Source organism: Pseudorca crassidens, chromosome 11, assembly GCF_039906515.1.
Source record: "Pseudorca crassidens isolate mPseCra1 chromosome 11, mPseCra1.hap1, whole genome shotgun sequence".
In the NCBI taxonomy this organism is placed as follows: Eukaryota; Metazoa; Chordata; class Mammalia; order Artiodactyla; family Delphinidae; genus Pseudorca; species Pseudorca crassidens.
In genome coordinates, this window is record NC_090306.1 from 54,242,436 (window position 1) to 54,269,314 (window position 26,879).

General features: G+C 40.5%; 1 protein-coding gene across 2 annotated transcripts in view; it reads left to right on the forward strand.

The window, feature by feature from the left end:
- The window catches only part of SRGAP1 (SLIT-ROBO Rho GTPase activating protein 1), a 278,584-nt gene that overhangs the window by 209,207 nt on the left and 42,498 nt on the right, over window positions 1–26,879 (forward strand). Inside the window, exons 9-15 of one of the 2 annotated variants that reach the window (XM_067697213.1) lie at window positions 4,684–4,881; window positions 5,323–5,407; window positions 12,316–12,343; window positions 16,655–16,688; window positions 19,690–19,750; window positions 19,903–19,980; window positions 22,315–22,449. In XM_067697213.1, coding sequence (XP_067553314.1) covers window positions 4,684–4,881; window positions 5,323–5,407; window positions 12,316–12,343; window positions 16,655–16,688; window positions 19,690–19,750; window positions 19,903–19,980; window positions 22,315–22,449 — 619 coding nt within the window. Of the gene's footprint in view, window positions 1–4,683; window positions 4,882–5,322; window positions 5,408–12,315; window positions 12,344–16,044; window positions 16,148–16,654; window positions 16,689–19,689; window positions 19,751–19,902; window positions 19,981–22,314; window positions 22,450–26,879 lie in introns of both variants that reach the window. The other variant, XM_067697211.1, reaches the window with a different exon arrangement.

The window sequence follows — 26,879 nt, forward strand, 5'->3', positions numbered from 1 at the left end:
GGGACCAAGTTCTGCAGGCCTGCCTCTGGGGGCACAGATGGGCATGTCTCCCTCCTGGTCCCTGGGTGGGCAGGACTGCTTTTGGACTACTACCGAGAGGGACTGGATCCAACTTACAGGGCTGCTTCAAAAACCAAAACTGCACAGAGTTTGGCAGGCCTGACTCTGGGCATACAAATGGGCTTGTCTCTTGTTGGGTCCCTCGGATGGCTACGACTGCTCATAGGCCATTGCTAAGAGGTATTAGAGCCAAGTTACAGGGCCACTTCATTATCCACAGTTGGACCGAGGTTGGCGGGCCTGCCCCCAGGGCACAGATAGACGTGTCTTCAGCCTGGTTTCTGGTCAAGCAGAACTGCCCCCTGGACTGCAGCGGGGCTCATCTGGAGCCAGGTTACAGGACCACTTCAAGATCTGCAGTTGGACCAAGGTCGGCAGGTCTGCCTCTGGGAGCAATGACAGGTGTGCCTCCCAGCACGTCCCTGGGCAATAGCACTGCTCCCAGACCAGGGCTGAGAGGGACTGGAACTGCATCATGGGCTACTACAGGGTCCAAATCTAGGACTAAGGTCAGCGGGCCTGTTACTTGGGACATTGGTGGGCGTGACTCCTCTCGCGTCCCTTGGCAAATAGTGCTGGTGGCAGGCCCAAGGCCAAACAGGACTGTAGCTGCGTCTACAAGCGGACAGGCTATTTCTGGGTCTGTAGCCAGGGCCAAAGTTGGCAAGCCTGCCACCTGGGCGTGGGCCAGCTTTCTCAAATTGGTCCTTGGCAGTTGTGGGCTCCATCAAGGTTTTACCAGCTCCTACCTGGATCCCAAAGCCCCCACAAATGCACTTTTGTCCATGGATGGCTGCCAAATTGTGGTTGTGGGAGTGTATGAATAGGGGACCTCTAATTCTACCATCTTACTGATGTCACCTACAGGATAGTGAGTCTCTTCATTCAGCCTATAGATATATAATCATGACTTTCTCAAAGTACTTATAATGTTATTTTAAAAATCACCTTTAATGTGCTTTTTTCCAGTGTCTGTCCTTTGCAATTTGCATATCCTCAGGAATAATGACTAAATCTGTTTAATTTTTGCCTCCTTTTAAAATTTGCTCCATCACGTGACTTCTTTAAGCCTCTAAACTAGCACTGATTGTTATTGTTTCTTCCCTAAACAGTATTTTGTTGTTTTAAAAAAAAAAACAAAAACCAAAAAAAACAATCGAACATATCTCTACTTCCTGTAGTGGTGGACTGAGTCACTCAGCTGATTCTCGCACATTTCATTATCCAGGACAAGGTACATGACCAAACCTGAAACCCATGACATACGGAGCCATATGTTCCCAAAAGGAAGAGCATCAAATGTTTTGAACAGAAATAAAATCCAGTGATTCTGAACTATTAGTGCCCCTAATGGCTTGGAAAAATAAACAAACATTCTCTCAGGATGATAACCTCACCCTAGACCTCAAATAACTCTACAGAAACTGTCCAGCAAAGATAACTAGGTACATAAGGAGAAAAGACAACATGAGTGATAGCCAGAATACATAACAGACAATAGAAATATACCCACAGGAACTAAATATTGGGATTACCAGAAAAAAACTGTAAAAGAGCTATTTACTGTGTTCAAGAAGTTAAAAGTCAAGCTTAGATTTCAGCAGGGCACTCTTATAACCTATAAACAGTGAAATAACAGATTTGAAAATGAACCACACAGAAATTCTAGAGCTGAGAAATACAGTAACCCAAATTAATAAATCAGGCATGGTTTTAACATCAGATTAGACACAGCTGAAGAGTGAATTATCAAACTAGAAGACAAATCTGAAGGAAGTAATCAAAATGCAGCATGGAAAAACAAAAGGATAGAAAATATGAAGAGAAAGATAAGATACAGAGAATGCAGTGATTTTTAGCATACTAACTAAACTCCCAGAAAATATTGATAAAGAAAGTAGAGACAATATTTGTAAAGATGATGGCTGAAATCTTATCAGAGCTTAAGAAAAGTATCACATAATTCAAGAAGTCCAAAAATATTCCAGGCAGAATATATTTTTTAAATCCTTACCTAGATACATTATAGTGAAACTGTAGAAAACTTTAAAACCAGCTGGAGAAAGAAAGCAGGGTTCATTCAAAGTGTGATAGACTGATAGTAAACTTCTCATTCAACAGGAACATGGAAGCCACAAGAAAGTACAGTGATGTTTTAAATGTACTGAAGGAAAATAACCACCAACCAGGAAAAAATATCTTTCATAAATGAAGGTGAAATAAAAGACATTTTTAAATCAACAAAAGCAAAATTCGCCACTAGAGGATTCATGCTAAAAAGAATTTCTATGTAGAAAATAAATGTAGTTACCAAAGGGGAAGGGGAGGAATAAATTAGGAGTATGGGATTAACAGATACACACTACTGTATATAAAATAGATAAACAACAAGAATTTACTGTATAGCATAGGAAACTATTCAATATCTTGAAATAACCTATAATGGAAAAGAATCTGAAAAAGTATACATGTGTTTGTGTGTGTGTGTGTGTGTGTGTATATATAAAACTGAATCACTTTATTGTACACCTGAAACTAACATAATATTGTAAATCAACTATATTTTTAAAAGAACGAATTTCTAAAGGGTGTTCTTAAAAATATAAGGTATAGAGATCAAAGAATTTAATAAATATATGGATAAAGCTAAATGAATACTGACTATATCATAATAATGTCTTGTATTTAAATGTATACAAATATTTACATATATAATACATCCTATTATAAAACATTACAAAAATAGCATATAAGTCAGGAAAAGTAAATGGTTTTAAGGTGTTCTAAACTCTGTACATTGTCTGGGAAAAAGATAAAGCTATTGATTTACATTAGACTTTGATAAGCAAAGGTGGAGTACAACCTAATTGTGGAAGATAAATGCGGAAGATAAATTTAAAAGCTCCTAGAAGATAACATAGAACAGTATCTTTATGACCATGAGATAGGAAAATATTCCTTAAATAGGACACAAAAGGCACTGATTATAAAGGCAAGTAAATTGATTACATTAAAATTAGAGACTGTTCATCTAGACACTATAGAAAGTAAAAAACCAGAGCTCAGAGTGGGGAAAGATATTTGCAACACATGTAACTAACAAAAGACTCATATACGTATTACAGATCTGTAAAGAGAAAGGCTCGTCACCCAACAGAAGATTGAGCAAGAGGTTTAACAGAGTGTTTCAAAGAGAGAAAATCTAAATTGCCTTGAACATATGATAATGTGCTCAATCTCAACCATCAGAGAAATACATATTAAAACCACACTGAGATACCACTACACACCCAACACAGTGGTTTAAATTTTTAGCTGATTTTTTTTTTTTTCTTTTTTGGCCATGCCACACGGCTTGCAGGATCTTAGTTCCCCAACCAGGGATCAAACCCGGGCCCTCGGCAATGAGATCATGTAGTCCTAACCACTGGAACGCAAGGGAATTCCCAATGGTTTAAAATTTTAAAACTGACAATACCAATTGTTGTGGATGTGGAGTAATAGGAATGCTCCTGTGTTGGTGGGAATACAAATTAGAGCAATCATTTTAGAAAACAGTCTGGAATACCCAATAAGCAGCAATTCTACTCAAGTATGTGTGGCCCAACAAAAATGTGTTCCTAGCAGTATTATTCATGGTGGCCCAAAACCAGAAATAAGTCATCTATCAACAGTAAAAGGGATGAATTATGATGTATTCTTACAATGAATATTCAGCAGTGAAATACTGTACTCACAAGAAATGAATAAATCTTACTACATAAAGTTGAGCAAAAGAAACAAAACAAAAATAATATATGCTGTAAGAATCCATTTATTTATATAAAGTATTTTAAAAGGGTAAAACTAATATATGAGGTTAGAAATCAGGATAGTAGCTACCTCTGGGGAGCAGGAAAGTGTGTGTGGTGACTGGGAGAAGCACAGGTTACTCATAATGTGCTATATTTCTTGATCTGAGTGGTAGTCACATGAGTGTGTTCAGTTGGTGATAATTCATAAAGCTGTACACTTACGGTTTGCACATTTTTCTGTATGTAATTTCACTTCAGTTTAAAAGGTCCTTTAAAACAGAAAGTGTGGGCTTCCCTGGTGGTGCAGTGGTTGAGAGTCCGCCTGCCAGTGCAGGGGGCACGGGTTCATGTCCCGGTCCAGGAAGATCCCATATGCCGTGGAGCAACTAAGCCCGTGCTCCACAACTCCTCTTTCCCGGTCCGGGAAGATCCCACATGCCGCGGAGCGGCTGGGCCTGTGAGCCATGGCCGCTGAGCCTGCGCGTCCGGAGCTTGTGCTCCGCAACGGGAGAGGCCACGGCAGTGAGAGGCCCGCGTACCGCAAAAAAAAAAAAAAAAAAAAAAACAGAAAATGTAATTGAGAGAGTACTCAGTGATACATGTGATTTACAGGAACTCAATTATATCCTCCTCAGGATAATTTTGAATAAAGCCTCTCCTTATATTGGTGACATGGGGTATCGTTTACCTGTCTCTCTCCCCTAATAGACTCTGAACTTTGGTGGGGGCAGGGCCTGTGCCCCCATCTGTACCTGACAGAGCAGTTTCTCACTGTTTGTGGGATTCACGAAATAAGGTACTAACCTGAGAAATGTGCTCCTATTCCCAGGTTAAGAAAACGACTGAGGCCACCTTGCAGACGATACAAGATATGGTCACCATCGAGGACTACGATGTTTCTGAATGCTTCCAGCACAGTCGTTCCACAGAGTCTGTGAAGTCTACTGTCTCTGAAACCTACCTGAGTAAGCCCAGTATTGCCAAGAGAAGAGCCAACCAGCAGGAGACCGAGCAGTTCTACTTCATGGTATGCCTGCTGCTTCCCCAGCCACTCTTGGGGCTCAGATCTGGGGGCCCCAAGTACTGTTTCTGGAGTTGCATCAGAATCACCTGGGATTCTTTACTAAGATCAGAGTTTCCAATTCAGTAGGTCTGGGATAGGGTTTCGGAGATAGTACTGATATGCAGACAAATTTAAAGAGGACTGCTCTGAAACAGAACTTTTGGATTATTTAATGAACATACATGTCACCAGGAGAGCTTGTTACAATGCAGGTTCTGATTCCAGTAGGTCTGGGGAGGGAGGCACCTGAGAGCCCATATCTCTAATAGGCTGATGCCAAAACACTTTGCTTAGCAAGGTTCTATGATCTAAAAGACAAAAGTGGCTGGATTTTAGATATCCTATGGGAAGTTCCTGGACACTGAATACTTTTTTTAAAAGTTAAAAACATCTTTGCTTTTGCAGAAACTCAGAGAATATTTGGAGGGTAGTAATCTCATCACAAAACTTCAAGCCAAGCATGACTTGTTGCAGAGGACCCTTGGAGAAGGTCAGTTATCTGACATAGTTGGGGAGATGACCTGGATTATATGTTGTGTCATGTATGTATTCCATGAAGAGTGTGAACTGTGAATTTGTGCTGGAAGAAGCAGAGAACACTGTATGTTGAGATGTAGCTTTATCTGTGTAAGAATCAAGTTCTCCCTGGAACTGTTTTCTTTATGAGCTTGATGGTAAGCAGAACAGGGAAATCTAGCCAACACAGAGCTCCAGAGGAAGGGTCTTCAGAGCACCGTGCTCCTAGGAAGAGAGAAGTCAGAAGGAGCCGCACCTGTTCCCACCTGCTGACCCCGCGCCCCCCAGTCACTTCTTCCTTTCCTTCTTGGACTTCCCCATCCTTCCAGCCCCACCCCTTTTGTTTAAATGGACTAGTATTTGTTGTCCCATCTAATGCCTGTTTGGACTCTAGAAACCAGTTAAACCAGTTTGGGTGATTTTCTTTTCTTTCAGTAGGCATTGGTTTTACTTGAGAAGCAAACGAATTCTATTAAGCATATTGCTGTATCTAATGGTGCCAAAAACAACAGTAGCTACCACTAACACAAGGCCCTCTCTGTGCCAGCCATTGTTCTGAGCTGTATATATATAACTGGGCACTATTAATTTCCCCATTTTTACAGATGGGAAAACTGAGGAGGAAAAAAAGAATTAAAGTAAAGGGTACAGTGTAGATGTTATTGCTTCCCTTTTCATCTTCATGAAATTTAAAAGGGAAAAAAAACACAAATGAAGTTCCTGTCATAAGTACCTCATAATCTGTAATACATTTAATTATCTTTTATTCACACTAGATCTTGCTGGAAGTTATAAAAAATGAAAGAGAATACAGATGGGAGAGAGAAATCAGGGGACTGAGTTGTGTAAATAACTTGGGCCAAAAAGAGTTTGCTCCCTTGACCTAAACTCTTGCCTCCTACCATTTTAGAACCTTCCTTAGCCATAAAGCAGGGTTTCCATCACCTTATCTCCTGGTTTCCTCTAAGCGACCATTATCCTCTGGGAATGTCCACATGGAGAAAGATCATCATAACCTGAAACTCCGTGTATTGCAGTTAGGAGGACAGACTCTAAGATAAAAGGCCAATTTCACTTAGAAAAAAAACAAATAACATTTAAAGTGCTAAGAACTGTCTTTAAAAATAAAATAACCAAATACAATATGTGAACCTTCATTAGACTGTGAATCAAAAAGCAAAGTTGGGCTTCCCTGGTGGCGCAGTGGTTGAGAGTCCGCCTGCCGACGCAGGGGACACGGGTTCGTACCCCGGTCGGGGAAGATCCCACATGCCGCGGAGCGGCTGGGCCCGTGAGCCATAGCCGCTGAGCCTGAGCGTCCGCAGCCTGTGCTCCGCAACGGGAGAGGCCACAACAGTGAGAGGCCCGCGTACCAAAAAAAGCAGAAGTTATAAAAGGCGTTTTAGGGACAACTGGGGAAATTTAAATATAGACTGCATATTATATGCTATTATTTAATGAATTTTTAACTTTCCTAGATACGATAATGGTATTATGGTTATGAAGGAGAACATTCTTATTCTTAAGGAATGCTTGCTGAGTGTCATAATGTCTGCAGCTTACTTTCAAATGGTTCAGGAGAAAAGATATATATAAGAGAGGGAGAGAGAAGGAAATAAAGCCATTATGGCAAAATGTTAACCGTTGGGAAATCTAAGTGAACGGCGTAGGAATGTTCCCTGTACTAATCTTTCAGTTCTTCTGTAACAGAAGTTTGAACCTTAAAAAAAAAAGCCCTTTTTTTTCTTTGAATAGTTGACTTACCTCAGCAATTATGTCCTCTTTTTTCTTTGTTCTCCTCATTATATCATGTAAAGTCTTTTTTTCTTTTTTCCACTTTTCACAAATGCCTGATATTGCAGTGATGCCCTAAGGTCTGTTGCCAGTCCCAAAGCATAAATAATCTTCAGTGCAGATGAATACTTAATAGGCACAAAGTCCTTCCCTACACGACTGGAGACACCATTTAAGAAATTGTGAGTTGGAGGGAATTTAGTAGTGGGTGAATTCATTCTTGGCACTGCATGTAGACACGTGTTAATACTCTTGGGATCCCATTCTGAAACTTTTGTGGTACTCATTCTATGTAGATTCCCTTATGTCTCCTGGAGAGAAAGCCCCCCCGGTTGATATTATTTTACATGCCATTTTGGCTAGGGCTCTATTTCAGCCAGTTCACTGAATCCGTACGCCAGATTCCGTCTTCAGCTGCTGAACTGTGTAAAGCTGTATCGTACCTTGTGAGCTCCATGCCAGGATGTCTTCATCTTGTAATTACTTTCAATGGTTTCTGGTGTCCTAGCGACACAAGCTTGTTCACGTGTACCAGGCGTTCGCTGGACTGGGTTTATTCTGCGCGAGAAACTGGATGGTTCTCACCCAGTGCCGGCAGACCCACTGGCTGCAGACCTCTCTGCTCCCCAGCCCTGCCCCCCATGCAGGCTTGGCAGCACACAGTTGTGCTGCATGAGCTTGTTGCTGGCGGCTTTGCCCAGAGACAAGCAGAGCATGGGGGCCGTGCCCCACCTTTTAGCTCGGCCATTGTGAGCCCTTTGACTTTCCATGCAAGCCCTGTTGACATTAATAGGCTTACACCAAAGGAGACCAGGCAAGTTCATGGCGCCTGTACCACAGTGAGATTATGCAATGGTGAGCCCTTAAGAAGGGATCCGACTCTGGGTTTGGCCAACTAAGGTTAGTAGCACAGTATTAAACAATGTGTTTGGGGACAGTCCTGACTTTTTATGTAGAAATCACATCTCCGAGTTATACTAGGCTCATTGCTACAAAAACTGCCTTCATAGTAAAAGAAACAGAGCCTAACTCAGGGATTTAGCAGTTGATCGTACACAGCTGAAACTGTAACTGCGGACACGTGTTTGGCCTGTCTTGCTCACTTTTGGCAGGCTACCAGTGACCCAGTAAGTCCTTTGATTTACAGCACTGCAAAGCGACTAGATTGGGCTCTTAAAGTGGCGCTGTCAAAATTCAGAATTCCACATCTTTGAACACAACCGAAATAGAAGGAAACACATCATGCGTTGTTAAGACCAATATCGTCCTCATCATCTTCATCATCCTTCAGCAGCACCATTATATCATTTTGTGATGTCTTTGTTTTTAAATTGGAGATGTTCAGTGGAACACGGTTAATGAGCTATATAAACTGAGGCACTGAAATTTTTTTTCTTTTCTGTTTTAGTAATGAGCCTTAGTGTTCACATTGGCTTCTTTGAGTGCAGCATTTGGAGTTAAGGGGGTGTAAATATCAGTGTAATTTTTGCTGAAGGTAGAAAATCTAATACTGGAAGTTGAGTTCCATGTTACATTGTTTCTAGACCCAGGCATAAGGTTTCTGACAAAGGAATTGAATAGATGATCCTCACTTAATCCTTTGTCTGTCTTTGAGTAAGAGTACAAATATACTTTCAAAAGAGAAGCTGATTGTGAATAATTATGTTTTTTAGAAAAGCACTGCAGGTAGTTGGTATTTTTAAGGAAGAAAAAGGGCTGGAAAGTAACACTGGGAGTCCGTATCCGTCATTCGTTAGGGACAAAATCTAGGGTACCTCCATTCAGTCTGAGCTGCGCACATTTTAAACATTTTATCTAGTTTGGGGACTCAGATTGCAACCAAATTAATATTTCGGTTTTTCCTTTTACTCTGTGGACATAAAACACATTTGGGCATGAAAACTAATTCTCAAGTAAAATTTTAAAAGTAGTCAAAGTAGGTGCTTGTACCAAGAACAAGATAATTCTGGGTCACGGGTCATTCTTCTCTTCCAAATGGCTTGCATTGGGGTGGGAGGAGGAGTTCTCTGTTGTTCTTAATAATTAAGTAGCCTTCCAAAGAAAGTGATTGAAATTTAATCCTCAGACCACTGGAAGCGTTCACATTTCTCTGGGAAACAGATTCTTCTAAGCTTGCGTGTTATTGATCTATTAATGATGATACTGATTGAAAAGAAAACCTCATTCACCAGTTAAGACACACTCAGTACTATTAGCAGAAAAAAACGATGGATGCGGTGGTGGCAGTTATACTGTGAATGATAGTTCTTGCAAAGCTTGCTCTTGACTCGTTGATCAAAATGTATCTTTTATAGGTTTTTAATTTTTTATCAAATACTACTAACCATGGATGGATGGAGCAAAATGATTTTAAGCCATTTTATATAATCATTTTCTAACTCTAGTGAATATTCAGTTGGGATATTTTAACAAAATAGCAAAACTTAAACATTATAAAGCATTTCATTTCTAAGGAATTAACATCTTTATCATCGAATCACTTGAAAGTTATTAACCTCTGTAATTCTCTTTAATTTGATAGATATTAGATTTGTTTAATAATTTACTTAATTTATTAAATCTTCAGTATTTTGTATTTGGCTTTAGCCATATGAGGTGGACAGATATGTAGGCCATAGTCTCTACCTGTCTTCTCGCATCTTTCGGAGTATTTGCTGGGGAAAACAAAAGACTTAACATTTTACGATATATTGGATTGGCCCAAAAGTTCATTCGGTTAGTGACTACATTGTGCAATAAAATTCTTGGCAAAATGAAAAATGTCTTTTATTTTCACTTAAAACAGAACGAACTTTTTGGCCCGCCCAGTATTACTTGGGAGCTCAGATCTAGAATTAAAACAAACCTGAGCCTTAGTGCCAGACCCACCACATACTGACCATGTGACCTTGGGCAAGTCACTTGCCTTCTCTATGCTCAGTCTCTTCTGTAAAATAAAAATAGTAATAGTACCTACTTCATAAAGTTGTGAAAATTGTGAGTTACTATAGAGAAAGTGCTTAGAACAGTGTCTAATAAATATTAGACATTGCTGTTTTTATTGTTGTTATTGATACATATATAGTTTATGTCATACTTTTATGTTGTAATAAAGTATGCAGAATGGCAGAATATAATACAGCACAAGCCAGCTATTTCCTCTGCCTTCCATCCTTTGTTCATTCTACTGACCCACTGGGTGATCTCAGCTAGCTCCCATGGCCCCAGCACAACCTAAAGGGTGGTAACTCTTTAAATCTTAATCTCCAGCACTGTCTTCTCCTTGTGCTTTAACCCTGTATAGCCAGCTTCCTGCTGAAGGCTATCCTGTAAGACATCACACTCAGCTCACCGTCTGCTCTCTCCGCTTTCTGATAGACCTCTCCCACTTAGAAATAGCTATAAATTCTTCTGGAGTTCTGTGTCCACCGTCTCTTTTTTCTTGTTCCCCAAAATAGCAGAAGGCCAGCAGAAGGAGGGGACTTCCAGTTAAATGATAGGTAGAACTGGGTAATGGAGGAAAAATCAGATTTTTCTCCTTTCCCCCAACCCCAACCCCAAGTCATGGCCAAGGACAGATTCTACCAAGACTTAACTGTAGCCTGGATCTGTTTGAGAAAGGTATTCTCTGATATGAACTGGTGCCCCTTGTTTAGTAAATGGGTATTAGCAAAATACCTTATGTCACTTGTTATTCAAAAGCAGATGATAGAGTAAAAGACTCGTTGCAGCCTGGCAGTGTTCATTCACCATTCCCAACCAGGCGGCTCTCTCTACGGATTGTTACATTGGCCTTGCCCTACAAGCCTGAATCACCGCATTGTGATACTATGGGCTGGTCTCACCTGTTTGTGCTGCAACATGACCCTTCTCTGCCAGCTGTATTTTCAGGCTGTTTCAGGACCGTATCATCATTTTGCAAATAAACAAGTTGAATGGTTTAACTCTCCCACACCCCTTCCCACTGCTCCACCCTAAATATAAGAGAGAACAGACAGCAACCCATAGACATATTCAAACTTGGAATTACCTCAGTTTGTAGGAGCACCACAAAAATACAGAGCTGTTATTTAAAACAAATCAAGAAGCCTGAATGTATAAGAACTCATGTTTTAAGTGACAGAGAATTCTGTGAAAGGCTTTTAGCTTACAAGTTGGTGGAATGTAGCATAGTTTAATGTCCTTGTACTTTAATATCTGCAAATGTCATTTCCGACTATAAAATGCAACTTCTCTCCCTGATTTCATATTATAGAATAAACACCAATTTAATCTAAAGGAAAAGGAAATTGAGTTCTCCTAACCCTACGTGACCCCCTGCTTCTCTCTCACAAGTATCAGTCAAGGCGGGGAATAACTAACATTCAAATCTTGGATGTGTTTTATTTGTATTTCATCTTTGAACTTACAGTTAAGATCAAGCAGGAGCTTCCCTGGTGGTCCAGTGGTTAAGACTCTGAGCTTCCTCTGCAGGGGGCTCAGGTTCAATCCCTGGTCATGGAACTAAGATCCCACATACCACATGGCACGGCCAAAAAACTAAAAAAAAAAAAAAAAAAAAAAAAAGATTACGCAGCTATTTCTTTATTTAATAAAAAATAAAACTCCCCGGGCTTCCCTGGTGGCACAGTGGTTGAGAGTCCGCCTGCCGATGCAGGGGACGCGGGTTCGTGCCCCGGTCTGGGAAGATCCCACGTGCCGTGGAGCGGCTGGGCCCGTGAGCCATGGCCGCTGGGCCTGGGCGTCTGGAGCCTGTGCTCCGCAACGGGAGAGACCACAACAGTGAGAGGCCCGCGTACCGCAAAAAATAAATTAATTAATTAATTAAAACTCCCTGCCTCATATTGCCAAGTGAAATACGTTTCTCTAATCTATAGAATTTATTAAATTTTATGTATAGATTTTATGAAATATTTACTTTGAATATTTTATCTATCTTTATATACTGTCTTCATGCTCCTCACCATAAAATGTGTAAGTTATTATAAACTCAGCATCATAAATCAAGGGACAGATGATACAAAAGATTGCCCAATGCATTGCACGGATGCCACTCAGTTGACTTATTTTAATTTTTTTTTTCTGCAGGTCATAGAACTGAATATATGACTACAAGGTAGGAAAATATTTTATCATAACTCATTGCATCTCACTCTCTTATCTCTTTTAACAAGCAACCATTTAAATGCTGCAAGAATGAAGATATTTTGTTAATGAACATGGAAGATAGTTTGGGCTTGACAAAACAGTAACGTGAAGTGTTGGGGGTTCTCACAAAACCAGATTTGCTCTGGAAGATCTGAGGGTTTCCCAGTGGAATTGTAAAGCTCTTTAATGAGCAGACTCAGTTTAAAAAAAAAAGACATAAATTGAATGGGTTTGATTTATCTAATCCAAAACACTTTAAGTTTCTGGAAAGAGTCTGATAGGATTTTTGATTTGATAATTTAATTAGCAAGCAATATTATGCAAATATCTACTGTGTTAGTTACCTCTTGCTCCTGTATGGTGTATAAAAACTAGAGCTATGTTGAATACTCTTAGGATTTTAGCTCTGCCCCTGTTTGGTTTACTTTAAAAATTTAACTTCTAATGCCTAGTATCATATTGCACTTTCTTTCTTTTTTTCCTCCTTTTTCTCCCCTTTTTTAAAATTCTTAGAAGGACTTTGATGCTACTGCTGAGAAGGAAAAGCCTTTTTGGAAGCAGGTTCTGATTTGGGTTGGGGAAAGTTTGTGGCAAGTTTTATTTTTCTCTGTCAACATTTGTACAACAGCCAGAAATTATTCTAATTGACATAGCAAGAATTCACACTTTTAAAGTTGAGTTCTCTTTGAGGTAGGAGGCATTTAGAACACTGGTGTGTCTGTTGCAGTAGTTGGCAAGTTGATTTTAAGGTTCTGCAATGTTCCTGCTAGGCAGTTTATTCAAAAGGAAACCCCTCTTACTTCTCGGTGAACCAACTAGAAAGATACAGCTACTGACTTGTCTAAACTTCATGAAAATACTGAGGTTTTTCTTCCCTGTGTCAGTGACAAAGAGGCATATTACTCCTGCATAGTAATATGTGGTTTTTTTCACATATAGTGTCCCTTTGCATTATCAACTATTTTACCTGTTTCTAAATTATAATTAACATAAGGCACTTTTTTAAACGTTTTTTTAAAGGAAGGAGTGCAAATATATATTTGCAATGAGAGCTGTACTTGCCCAACAGACTTGATATTCACATCACCCTGACTGGTATTTCCTCTCATCCACATGGGCATTCTACCTAGAAAGCCAGATTATCTGGAAGTTGTGTGGCAGGCACGCAACCAGAAGGAGTCATACAATTCGAATGTTGAATGAACGTAGAATCTGTTCACCTGATGTGTACGTGGCAGAGCCAGGTCCATCCGTGCACCAGTCTGCCTGCCGAGCCAACTCTGCCGTGCAAAGTACCTTGATAAGCACTCAGGCAGTTTATTTTAACCTCAGATCCCTCTCACAGCTTTAGTAGCTTCATATTTGTCTCATACTTCTGATGTGTCAAGAGAGGCAATTTTCAGGCTTTGGGGAGAAGACTCAAAAGACATGTCTCCGTTAGCCCCAGCCAGGAGTTTCTCTGCATCTCTCAGTGATGCAGGAATAATTATCCAGTGCCACTGGGGGCTTCTTTAGCTCTAGCTACAACATTTGCTTGTCCCCACTAATCAGTAACCGAACAAAATGAGCCTGTGTTCCTATTCCCTTAGCTTCATCAACTGCTCCAGATAGCATTAAATGTGAAGTTCTTTGGACCTTGTTGTAATAACCACATTTTCTAGTTTCTGTATTTGATGCTTTGGTATCTTGGGGCCTTACTGACCCTGGAGGGACTGCCCCTCTGAGAGTCAGTCAATTCCTAGAGATAGTAAAGGGCTTGCTTACAAGTGTGCCTTTTGTGTATAAAACAACCAGTCCACAGCCCAGACTCTCAGCCACCTCCTTTATCAAGTCTTCACCTCAGGGCCACCATTCCTCTTCCCCAGTCACCCAAAGGCCAGGTACCAAATAGGGACAGCTCCCGTGCCCCCAGGGCCCACCAAAATTATTCAAGGACTAGCCAATCCTAAACCCGCTTACCCTGCCTTGCCTGTTCCTTCCCGTGGGAACTGCAACAAAGGCTCACATTTTCCCTCATTTTTCCTTCCTCCTGAGCGACCTTGGTGCTTCTGCGTGTGCCCCCCTCCCCCGTGTAGTAGCATGCCCCCAACTCTTGGGAACTGTGAGTAACAAACCGTCTTCCCAATAACAGTTGTCTTCTGATCTGTTGCCTCACCATATCTGAGTAAAAATAAAGTCTATATTTTAAAATACTTCTAAAGTAATGAAAAGAGTGGATGAAATCAAGCACATACGGTTAAATTCCTTGGTGGGCAGTTGTTTTGTTTGTTTATACCTACCAGATCCTTTCCTCGGTGAATGGCATAGAATTCAGTGCAAATCTTATTCAGTGTATAAACAAGATTTCAGAAACTTCAGCAGTGGCAGACTGTGACTTGCTTGGTGACATGTTTGCTTCTAGACACTTGCAAGGGCTCCTTTTAACCTCTCAAGCGCCGTGGAGCTTCAGGTGTTGCTTGCCTTATACCCCATTAGTCATAGGAGCCCAGCTGTTGGGAGAGCCTTAGAATTTGGCTATGGAAGGCGGTTATCAGCAAGTTTGTTCCCCTACCTCTCTTGACTGCTATGATAATACCTTAGGAAGCTAGCCAGGCTTCTACATAAACTCTTGGGCTTTTGTTTCTAAACTGGTCTTTCAGAACTTCAATGAACTGAAAAGGCAATTCTTCCTAGAGAGTTTGCAGCTTAATAAAGGGCTTTACCCGATTTCCAAGTGTGGTGTACATCCTCAAACCAGCCTTCCCTTTTAAGAAGGAGTTTAGATTGGAATGTCCAGAGAGAAGTTTGGGGATTCTTCTTGCATGTATTCCTTGCAGCACAGTTGTTGAAGTTGAGTCACGTAATCCTGGCCCTCTTTGCCGTAAAGGGAGAGGGCAGAAGAGGTTCCCTCTCTCCAGTTACAGAGCAAGATGATGCAGGGCTTCTAAATATGGTACTTGGTACCCTGGATGTCCATATGCCGGAGAGACTGACTTATCCATCAAAGCAAGCAGACTGGAGATGGAGAGAGTCCAGAAAATAATAAATGGGTGCATCTTAATGCTCTACAAATAGGTGATGAGCTAGTCTGTTTTAAAGAAATAACAATTCGTGTGAGCCTGGACCCACTGCCCCCCAGAAATAGCACTGAAACAAAACTCTATTTTTCACTTGTGACCCATTAATAGCTACTTTTGCATAAAATAAAATCCCATTAATTACCTGAGGGATAGCAAACAGATGTCATGTTATTTGCATTGAAGAATTATGTTGTAACTAAAAATATTATATTTAATTTCTCTACTGGGATCTATCAGAGTCCTAATTTTTATGACCTGTTGTCTTCTGTGTCACTTGTAAGCCGAATAACACAAACCTCGGTTCGTAACTCTTGGCCAAATAGCTCACAGTTAATTCCATTTGTTGGTGATAATTCCGCTTTAAAACAAACTAGCAAACAAATGTCAACTACAACTACAAGAAGAGAATAGTCTGATTGAATAGCTGGTATGGGTTTTGATATATAACTAAAAGTAAATAAATGGGAAAGGGGAGGACTGTTTTCCTCTGTGGGTAGGGGTGGGGAAGGAACACAAGAATTCCTGTGTTTTGTAATTTTGATGTGACCTATGGGTGTTTCATTTATTGTTTGATTTCTGCCATGCTCAGTAATTATATTCCCTCTCTTAGGCCTCCAAATGTTCCCCCTAAGCCCCAGAAACACAGGAAGTCCAGACCCCGCTCACAGTATAATGCTAAGTTGTTTAATGGGGATTTGGAAACATTCATCAAGGTACTGGCACCAGCCATCTGGGCGGCTGATCTCCACGCTTCTTACTATAATGGTCTCAGCCTCTCATAAAAGGAGGCAGGTCATTATGTCCAAGTCTGTCCTGGGGCTCTTTGCTTTCCCAGAAAATCAATATAATATTTCCTGAAGTCAGAGAGAGGAAAGAATATTTGGTTTGAGTGCCTTCAGAAGAGGGAATAAATGTGGGTATTATTATACTGGCAAAAGAGAAAGCCCTCTTTCTTAAAAAAAAAAAAAAAAGCCATAATTTGTACAAAAAGGAAAAGAGCTACCTGATAAAATGTTTTGTTTCTACTCATGCAAATGAGGTGGCACAAAATATATCTAAAGTCCATCGCTAAGCTAGCTCTGAAGCACAACCAGTTTCGATTTCCCATGACTTGAGGAATTCATTATATTGGATAAATTGTAGGACCCTGTGGTCTGTATCTGGATCTCTGCTATGTTTACTCTGTCTTTTTCATCCTGTATTTCTGATAACGCTTCTAGCCGAGGACGAAGGAATTCACACGCGAGACATCAGGTATAGTGCTCGAGGGAAGCGAGGGCACAGCCTCTTTCGCTCTTGATATCATTTTCAAATCACAGTCATGCTTGGCTTTAATTAGATTTTTTAAGGTCTTTAAAAGAAAAGTGTTTGCAATTGGAAATTAGACAGGTTTATAAATAGCTTTACTTAGAAAAGAATCATAGAACTCAGACACTGATTTAAGAAGAGTTGGATAAACTCTTAAGTTTTACATTATGTATTTGGCAAACATACTAAATTTGGGTCAGGGGCTTTTATTAAGGAGAGTCAATGTTAAATACCAAATGTACATTTAATACTGGATTTTGGACCCTCATGTAAATTATACAAAAAAGAGAAGAACTTACTCTTTCATAGCTAACATTTTATGACATGGGACGCAGTGTTTCTGAAGACTAAATTTATACAGGAAACCACATCATTGATAACCTCCCTTAACAATATGTTACAGCTGTCTTGCTTTCTTTAAAGACAGATCTTTTATTGGATATGTACCCTAATCGTTAAAAAATGTATGTGTGTGTGCGCATGCACGCGGACAGAGAGACACATGCATACATCCAGAGATTAAAAGCATCTGGCAACCTTAAAACTGAGCCCTAACCCTGGAATTGAGTGAAAAGTCACCGGACAACCTGCAGAGCAATCACGAATCCAATGCCATTAGCCTTAAACCCAGAAGAGCCTTATTGGCTCTAATTTAATATGAAATTATTGTCAAATTTGATTATCTGGTTTCCCAGCCCAGGGCTCACAAGCGGGGGCACACTAGATGGAGAGAAGGGAATGATAAAATGAAAGCACTGGGCTATGCAACTGCCTGGCAGAGAAGGAGAATATAGAAAAAGCTCAAAGAAGCAGATGTGTGATTCCATTATATTTGATAGCACAGTACAAGAATGACTGCTTAAGGTCATAGGAAAGCACATATTATATTTTTAAAAGATTTTTCATTAAGAACAGTTAAAGGAAACCAAATTTAGGCACGAAAGTGGGAGTAAACCACTTATCGTGGAAAATTCACTTATGTGAGCTCCTCTTTGTCCCAGATGCCATATTAAAGAATCTTTGGTCCTAGCAGTGAAACAGTGGATACAGGGATCCCTACACTGAAAAGTGCTCAGTCAGTTGAGGTCCCCACAGTATCACTGAGAGAAAAACACCACTTTTCCTGTTTCCCATGGGGAAACTGAGACACAAAGGGATTCGTTTGAATGGTTGATGGAGCACAGCCCATTGCTTCACTTCTTGTAAAATATTTTCTACCAAAGCATCTGGCATCCATGAAATTAAATTAAAACATGCACATTCATTACTTTTTGACTCCAAAATTCATGATATCTGAATGAAATAGTGATGATAGCTGAAAGATTAGCAGTTGCCTAAGCAAATGTGAAGACGAAAATATTTTTAAAATAATACACAAACCTAACACATTTTTATTTAGAACTTTCTGAATGCAAACATTTTCCTTTTAATAACCTTTTAATCTTGGTTTTTCTTTTTGTTTTAATCCTAAGTTCAGCTGTTGCAAACTAATATTCTTTTATCATTTACATTTAAATATTTGTTGCTCTTTTAGATTACAGTTTTATAGGAATTGTTCACATAAAAAAAGGTTGTATCCTAAAGAAAAATCCCCTCTCATATTTAGTAAGTTTTGATATAATTATATGGCTATCCTTGAGCCAACTGGTCCACAATTAATAAAGTTTACATTCCTGAAACAAATTGACTAATTAGAGAAACTTAATGCAGTCTCCAGAAGTAATTGAACCATTAACTGGTTTATACACTGATGAGATTGTCTTAAAACCGAAAATGAAATCATTCCTCAAGAAGTATATTACCCATTCTAGGAATGGTAAAAAGTTAGATTGCTGGACTGCATTATTCCTTTGCCCTGTTGATTAATTGGAAAGGTTAGTGGATTCTGAATTGTTCTAATAGATTGAGACAACCAAATTCTTCTTGTGTTGCAGAATAAAATTCCTCATGAATTAGTGCCTGATTTCAGCTAATCATTTTGAACCTCCATGTTAACCTTAAAGCTCTAATTCCTGAAAGAGCAGAGCCTGAAAAGAACATGAAAAATAACTCCATAGTCAGTAACCTTTTTTAACTACATGGAGTGCATGGCATTGATACATATTTAACTGTGACCTAAGCAGCTCCTTCATTTCATTTGTCATCCTGTACATGTCTTAATACATTTCCAGAATTCACATTTGCTCAGTAGAGTGCACTGACTATGTTATGAGATGTGGAGAAAGAAGGCTAAGAGATGGTCCTTCTAAGAAAACGAAATCTAATGGGGTGTGCGTTGGTGCCATTTTTTTCTCCATCCTTAAAACATGAAAAAATAACAGTGAAAAATCTCTAAGGATCAGTAAGTTCTGATGCCAACTAAATAAATACATGACACGTTATGAGCAGCTCTAAAGCAATTCTCATGTTACGATCTGGAAACACGTAAGCCCTTCTATAACTGTCATCCTCTAGATGGTGGACTCTCAGGGATGCCACAGAGAAGATCCTGAGATGGCTGAATGGTTGTGTTTGGTGACTAGTACAGTCAGTCAGTCCTAAGATGCTGTGCTTAAAATACACAGAGTTCTTTTCAGGTCCATTAGATCAATTACTTGTATAAATAACCTTTTAAAAACTGAGTGATTTATATATTCATTTCTATATGTAAGCCTACATACAGTAGCAAAGATGAATTCGCTTGACATCTTTAGGCACAGCAGAGTAAGTTGAAACATGATTGCCTTCAATGTATTTAATTTGGTTTGCCCCAGAACTGAAACATACCTTCAGTTAAATATAATTTGATATTTGGCCCTTGTGGAATATTTTAGAGGGAGTGTGTTTGGAGATGATCATCTGAAAGAGTAAAAGTCAGTCTTTAACTAGGGTTAAACTATGAGCTTTATTGTTATGTGTGATTTGTGCCTCTTCTTTGCGGTCAACTGGTTTCCATCTCTTTGCCCAGGACTCAGGACAGATCATCCCCCTCATTGTGGAAAGCTGTATTCGGTTCATCAATCTCTATGGTAAGCCCTAAACTGCAATATTCTTATTTTAAACAATAATTACTAGGAGTATTTCAGTAAATGTCTTTCCCTTTAATACTTAATTGTTGGGAAAAGGGGGACCTGGAGGACATGATGGGTCTTTCATGCTCTTTCCCTTCTGTTCTCTTTAGGTCTTCAGCATCAGGGGATTTTCAGAGTGTCTGGTTCCCAGGTGGAAGTCAATGATATTAAAAATTCATTTGAGAGAGGTACTTGCATGTCTGCACCTATAAGCAAACCTTGTTAAAAAGTCATCATTTTCTGTAGAGTGGAGTGGCATACTTATCCTGTATATCTTCACAACCTTTCTCTGCATTTATTTCATTGTGGATGTTGAGTTAAGAGTCTATTTAGAATAGCTAAGAAATGAAGCCAAAATCATAAGACCTTGTTATCAAGTCTAGAAGAGCACATGAGTTTTGTGTCCTGGTTTAGGACTGGCATTGATAATCCTCAGCACGTTGTCAAAGGTGGCTCATGAAAGGTTCTAGAAGAGTGGCAAGAACAGCCCTGGGCCTGCATAGCAGCTGTTTGAGGTGACTCATCCCAGCTTCATGTCTGTTTCCTTTGTCAGGAACTCTCCTTCCTCTTATTACCATCCCCAGACTCCTTCCCTGTGACCTTAGTTGGTGCCTTACTCTTATTCCCAATTGGCTAAATAAGTCCTCCTGAACATTATGATTAGCAAAACCGTACACTTTAGCATCAAGCGGACCTAGAATCAAATCACACTCTTGCATCCACTAATCATGTGATTTGGGTCAAGTGACTCATCTCTTATTCTGGCCTCGGTTTCCTCATCTGCAGAATCCCAGGACTGGTGTGAGAATTGGGTATAATCCATGAAAGTGCCTAACTCTTTTTTTTTTTTTTTTTTTTTTTTTTGCGGTACGCGGGCATCTCACCGTTGTGGCCTCTCCCGTAGCGGAGCACAGGCTCCGGACGCGCAGGCTCAGCGGCCATGGCGCGCAGGCCCAGCCGCTCCGCGACATGTGGGATCTTCCCGGACCGGGGCACGAACCCGTGTCCCCTGCATCGGCAGGCGGACTCTCAACCACTGCGCCACCTGGGAAGCCCATGCCTAACGCTTTAGGAGTGGGTCTTAGCTAATAATGCTCTCCAGTTATAATGATTTGTATTGTGTCTGCTTCTGGATGCATCTGCACCTTCCTGCCTCTGCTTGGAAGTCAAGCCAAGGATGCAGAGGGAGAGGCATCAAGGCTTGGAGACAAGGCAGCCCCTCTTGGTCCCATTTGCCCTAACCCAGGCTTGACACAGAGGCAGTTTGAAACCTTGGGTAAAGAGGTGAACTTGGAGCCGGATTGTTTCTCCTCTTCCAAAGCCTCTTACAGTGTGCATAGAGCCGAGCAGCCTCCCCTCTCAAGGGCTAAGTGTCCAAGTCTCTTACATGGACCATATTCAAGATAAATTGAAATGCAGTAAAGCCTCAGGTTCCTGTGCCAGCCACTGCAAGCAAAAATGCTTTATTCTTTTTCCTTGAACATTCCCCTAGTATGTTGTTTGTTTGTGATCCCTTTGGGTAAGGCTTTCTCACAGTGGGCCAAAAAAAAATATTTTGGTGAATTCGTGTTCAATGATTTCCTACCCTTGAAGCAGAGAAAAAGGAACCACAGGTCCCTGAAAATAAGCTGCCCCAACAGGCAAAAAAAAAAAAAAAAAAAAAAAAAAAATTTAAAATTCAATGTACAATTTTTGTGAACTTTAGAAGAGCAGACCTGTGAATAAAAAGACGGAGTTTGATTTAAGGCTGCACATCATGTTGAACTTCTTAAGGATTTTATTTCAGTTTGATTCTCAGGGAGGTGGACAAGCCAGGTCAGTTACCTGATCATTTTAAAGTGCTTAGCATAAAGAATAATATAATTTCATGTTTGTGATATATTTTTAAATTTTCCACTTTCTATGCAAATTCCTTGGTACTGTTAAGGTACATTTTCAAATTCCTCTCTCTGATTTCAAAATCTCCCACTGCTGAAAGCAGCTTTCAAGTCTGCTGTGAACACCACCATGCCACTTTGAGAAGTATTTATTTAATTGTCGGTATTCACAGTTAGGTGAGTCCTGTAGTATTTCTGATACATTTTGCTGATCCATATAGCGTAGCCAGACAGACCTATATTGTTTCTTTTCCCCAGTAGAATAAGAAACACAGAATATAGTATTTGAATTTATGTCAACCTAATATAACAGATTTTAGCTTTAAAAAAAAAAGTTGGGTCCAATTATAAATCCCACAATATTTTATTTTAAGATTTAGGTAATTTGTAAGGGATTATTTGGTAGCATATGATAAAAAAAAAAGCTTTATTTTAACCAACTATTTTTAGGTTAATCATGGGGTAGGATATCTAAACCAGTTATTTTAATTTTAGTAGCATATAATCTTCCATAAAACATAATTAAAAGATACATGTATATATAGAAATGTGTGTGTGAGTATAGAAACATTTTTGTTCAGAGATAAAAAGAGAAGCAATGTGTATGTAACTAATTTTTCTTTTTTGTTTTTTTTTTTTTTTTAGGTGAAAACCCTTTGGCTGACGAGCAGAGTAACCATGATATTAACTCAGTTGCTGGCGTTCTAAAGCTCTACTTCCGTGGGCTGGAAAACCCCCTCTTTCCTAAGGAAAGATTTAATGATCTGATTTCTTGTGTCAGTAAGTGGGCTTTTTTTTTTTTTTAACAATTCTTTTCCCACTAGAATTATTTCACTAACCAATTTCCTGGAAAAGGCAGTGGCCCCTCTCCCTGTATCTTCCTCCCCCACCATTACCCATCACCACCAAATTTCTGAGACCATTTGTTTTCTCTCTGGATCCAGCGTGAGTCATCTTCCCAGCTGTGGCCTCGCCCTTCGCTGAGTGGGCTCTGCTCCTAAACATTCCTCGGGCTCCACAGAGCCCGAGAGCTTCCCCGTTAGTATGTGGGATAGAGCAGAGAGGCAGGTACCAACCAGCTGAAGGTGAGGAGAAGGCTGTAAGCATGGAAATATAACTCCTTTTTGGCTTTTGGTTCTTAGTTTTCTCCACTGATCTTAGGAGTAGGGTAACTTATCCATCTTCGAATGTTACTTCAAGAAACAAGGTAAAAGGTGGGGACTTCCCTGGTGGCGCAGTGGATAAGACTCTGCACTCCCAATGCGGGGGGGCCTGGGTTCAATCCCTGGTTAGGGAACTAGATCCCACATGCATGCCGCAACTAAGAGTTCGCATGCCACAACTAAGGAGCCCACGTGCTGCAGCTAAGACCTGGTGCAACCAAATAAGTAATTTTTTTTTTTAAAGAAATAAGGTAAAAGGAGATAAATGATCATTATTACAGTGCAGGAACAGCAGGTGGTAATTATCTGTCAGTGGGCATCCCCAGCTAATAGTCAGAGTTGCGCTGGGACCATGTATGATATGTTATGAAACCCATAGTCAGCAGCAGAGTAAAGCATTGCTGTTCTCTGCAGGGGTGGGGAGCTTTTGTCACTACAGGAAGGAAGGTGACAATAACGATACTGAGAATTCGGTATTTAACCTCAGTCACGTCCCATACATCTATAAATGTAGTGTCCTTTAAGTCCAAATTCCTGGGCAAGGGTGTAGAGCTGACTTAAATCACATAGTGAGGGCTTCCATGAGAATCAAGCTTTACCATAATGAGCAAACCCCCTCTCCCAAACCACCCCCCTGAATCAACAGGTCCAGTGGACCTCAGAAAATCTCTCCACTCACCCTTCCTTCCCCCTTCCCGTCACCAGGGCCTTGGTTTCTCACTGGGAGACCCTACGTGTAGGTTTTACCCTCTTTCCTTACCTCTCAACCCCAGCTAGATTCAAAAGGGCAAATCGAGTGTTACATTACCACCACCGCACCACCCCGTTTAAAACCTATTTCAATATTGCCCACCTGAAAACAAACCCCTTGGTATGGCCAACTCACAGAATGAAATTCTTCCTCTCCTTGATCTCTCTCCTTCTATGCACTCATCTCCTGCCGTCTACCCTATTGCCTTTCTTTTATTTATTTATTTTTGGCTGCGTCGGGTCTTCGCTGCTGCGCGTGGCCTTTCTCTAGTCGTGGCGAGCGGGGGCTACTCTTCTTTGTGATGCGCTGGCTTCTCATTGCGGTGGCTTCTCTTGTTGCGGAGCACGGGCTCTAGGAGCGCAGGCTTCGGTAGTTGTGGCTCGCGGGCTCTAGAATGCAGGCTCAGTAGTTGTGGTGCATGGGCTTACGTGCTCCGCGGCATGTGGGATCTTCCTGGACCAGGGCTCGAACCCATGTCCCCTGTGTTGGCAGGCAGATTCTTAACCACTGCGCCACCAGAGAAGCCCCCTTATTGCCTTTCGATTTCAACAGTAGCAACCTGCAGGCACGCCAGGCCATTTCCCACCTCCGTGCCTTTGCCTGTGCTGTTTCATCTGCTGTCCCTGACAGCCATTTGACATCCACTAGGAAGGATTTGCTGAACTGGCACTCCTCCCAGGCTGCCATCCTCCCTAGTACCGAGGCAGCATTAGTCACTTTCTCCTCTACTAATAGTCCATTGTATACATATGTCTATAATTTTTCTTAAAGCCCCGCATTACAATTACTTTTAACCTCTCTGTCTCCCTCTACTACAGAGAGTTTAGGGAAGAGGCTAAGAACGTAGGTTCCAGACTCAAACAGCCTAGGTCCAAATCCTAGGTCCAAATTGCTCAGCAAGTTTCTTAACCTCTCTGCACCTCAGTGTCATCATCTATAAAATAGGGAGAACATTAGTCCGTATATAATAGGGTTGTGAGAATTAAATGAGTTAATACATGTAAAGTGCCAAGAAGAGTGCCCAGCATGGAGTGTGTTCAATGAAATGCCTACGTTTAGCTCCATGGGCGTGTGAGGTCTTGATAGTTTATTCCGTGTCGTAGCTCCAACACTTGGCATAGTTAATTCCAGACATGTGGTGAGTGAATAATTCATAGTTGTTAAATAGAATTTAAATGAAAATTCAAAATTCCACCAAAATTATTTGGTTGGCATCCATGCCTGAAGTCCTAGATCTCACTGAGTATGAATTCCCTGGTGATAATTACCTCCACCCCCGCCCCATACAGTCTGATGCGTGTGTGGAATTCAGAAGTGTGCCTGAGTGTCCATTCCAAGGCCCTCGCATAGCCTGAGTCATCACAGCAGCCTCTGACTCAGCTGGAAAGAACTGAGAAGGTGTCACACTTCTGGAATTCTCCTTTGGCCATATGCAAAGATTTCCCTCACCAGCTTAGCCAGGAAGTCTAAATCTGCAAAAATTATAAGCACTCTCTAATGTTCAGTGGTTTTCTAGGTACATACGTCATCAACATTTATGTTTACATATGCCAGCTGGATAAAGACCAGGGGGCTGCATTGTCATTTACTACTGCAAAATCACATCACACTTTCATTCGATGAGAAATATTATTTTATTGTGGTTATTAAAAGCTGAAGCCTTAGAGTCAGAAAGATCTAGGTTCAAATCCGAGCTTCACCACTTAACAACGTTGTAACCTGGGGCAGAGATAAATATTTAATCTTTTAAAATATCTGTTTCTTTATCTACTTCATAGAGTCTGTGTGCATAAAGGAGACAGTCCATACTAAGTGTTTATAGCATCATGCCTGGCACATAATGAGCCTAAGTATATGTTGCTAGCTGTCACCATCACAACTATTACAACTACTCCTACTACAAACTCGGGTCACATATGCCAGTACCTGGGTCAGACATTTACCAATCTATCTGTCCAGCAACATATGTGTTTCTCTGCCATAATTACTTCACGTGCATTTAGAAATGATGTTAGCTTAACCCAGAAGTTGTGTTGGTTCCAGCATGATTTTTCCCAGCACAGTAAATGTTTTCTAACAATCCAAGACAAGCTTTCTCAAAATTAAATACGAAGCAAAATAGGAAGAACATAAGGGAAAAAAAGGAAAATCTACAGAAGTACCTTTCTTTTTTTTTAACATCTTTATTGGAGTATAATTGCTTTACAGTGGTGTGTTAGTTTCTGCTGTATAACAAAGTGAATCAGCTATACATAAACATATATCCCCATATCTCCTCCCTCTTGCGACTCCCTCCCACCCTCCCTATCCCACCCCTCTAGGTGGTCACAAAGCACCGAGCTGATTTCCCAGTGCTATGTGGCTGCTTCCCACTAGCTATCTACTTTACATTTGGTAGTGTATATATGTCCATACCACTCTCTGACTTCTTCCCAGCTTACCTTTCCCCCTCTCCATGTCCTCAAGTCCACTCTCTACATCTGCGTCTTTATACCTGTCCTGCCCCTAGGTCCTTCAGAACCATTTTTTTTCTTTCTTTTTTTTAGATTCCATATATATGTGTTAGCATACGGTATTTGCTTTCCTCTTTCTGACTGACTTCACTCTGTATGACAGACTCTAGGTCCATCCACCTCACTACAAATAACTCAATTTCATTCCCTTTTATGGCTGAGTAATATTCCATTGTGTATATGTGCTACATCTTTATCCATTCATCTGTCGATGGACACTTAGGTTGCTTCCATGTCCTGGCTATTGTAAATAGAGCTACAGTGAACATTGTGGTACATGACTCTTTTTGAATTATGGTTTTCTCAGGGTATATGCCACGTAGTAGAATTGCTGGGTCGTATGATAGTTCTATTTTTAGTTTTTTAAGGAACCTCCATACTATTCTCCATAGCGGCTGTATCAATTTACATTCTCACCAACAGCGCAAGAGGGTTCCCTTTTCTCCACACCCTCTCCAGCATTTATTGTTTCTAGATTTTTTGATGATGGCCATTCTGACCGGTGTGAGGCGATACTCATTGTAGTTCTGATTTGCATTTCTCTAATGATTAGTGATGTTGAGCATCCTTTCATGTGTTTGTTGGCAATCTGTATATCTTCTTTGGAGAAATGTCTGTTTAGGTCTTCTGCCCATTTTTGGATTGGGTTGTTTGTTTTTTAGATATTGAGCTGCCTGTATATTTTGGAGATTAATCCTTTGTCTGTTGATTTGTTTGCAGATATTTTCTCCCATTCTGAGGGTTGTTTTTTCGTCTTGTTTTTGGTTTCCTTTGCTGTGCAAA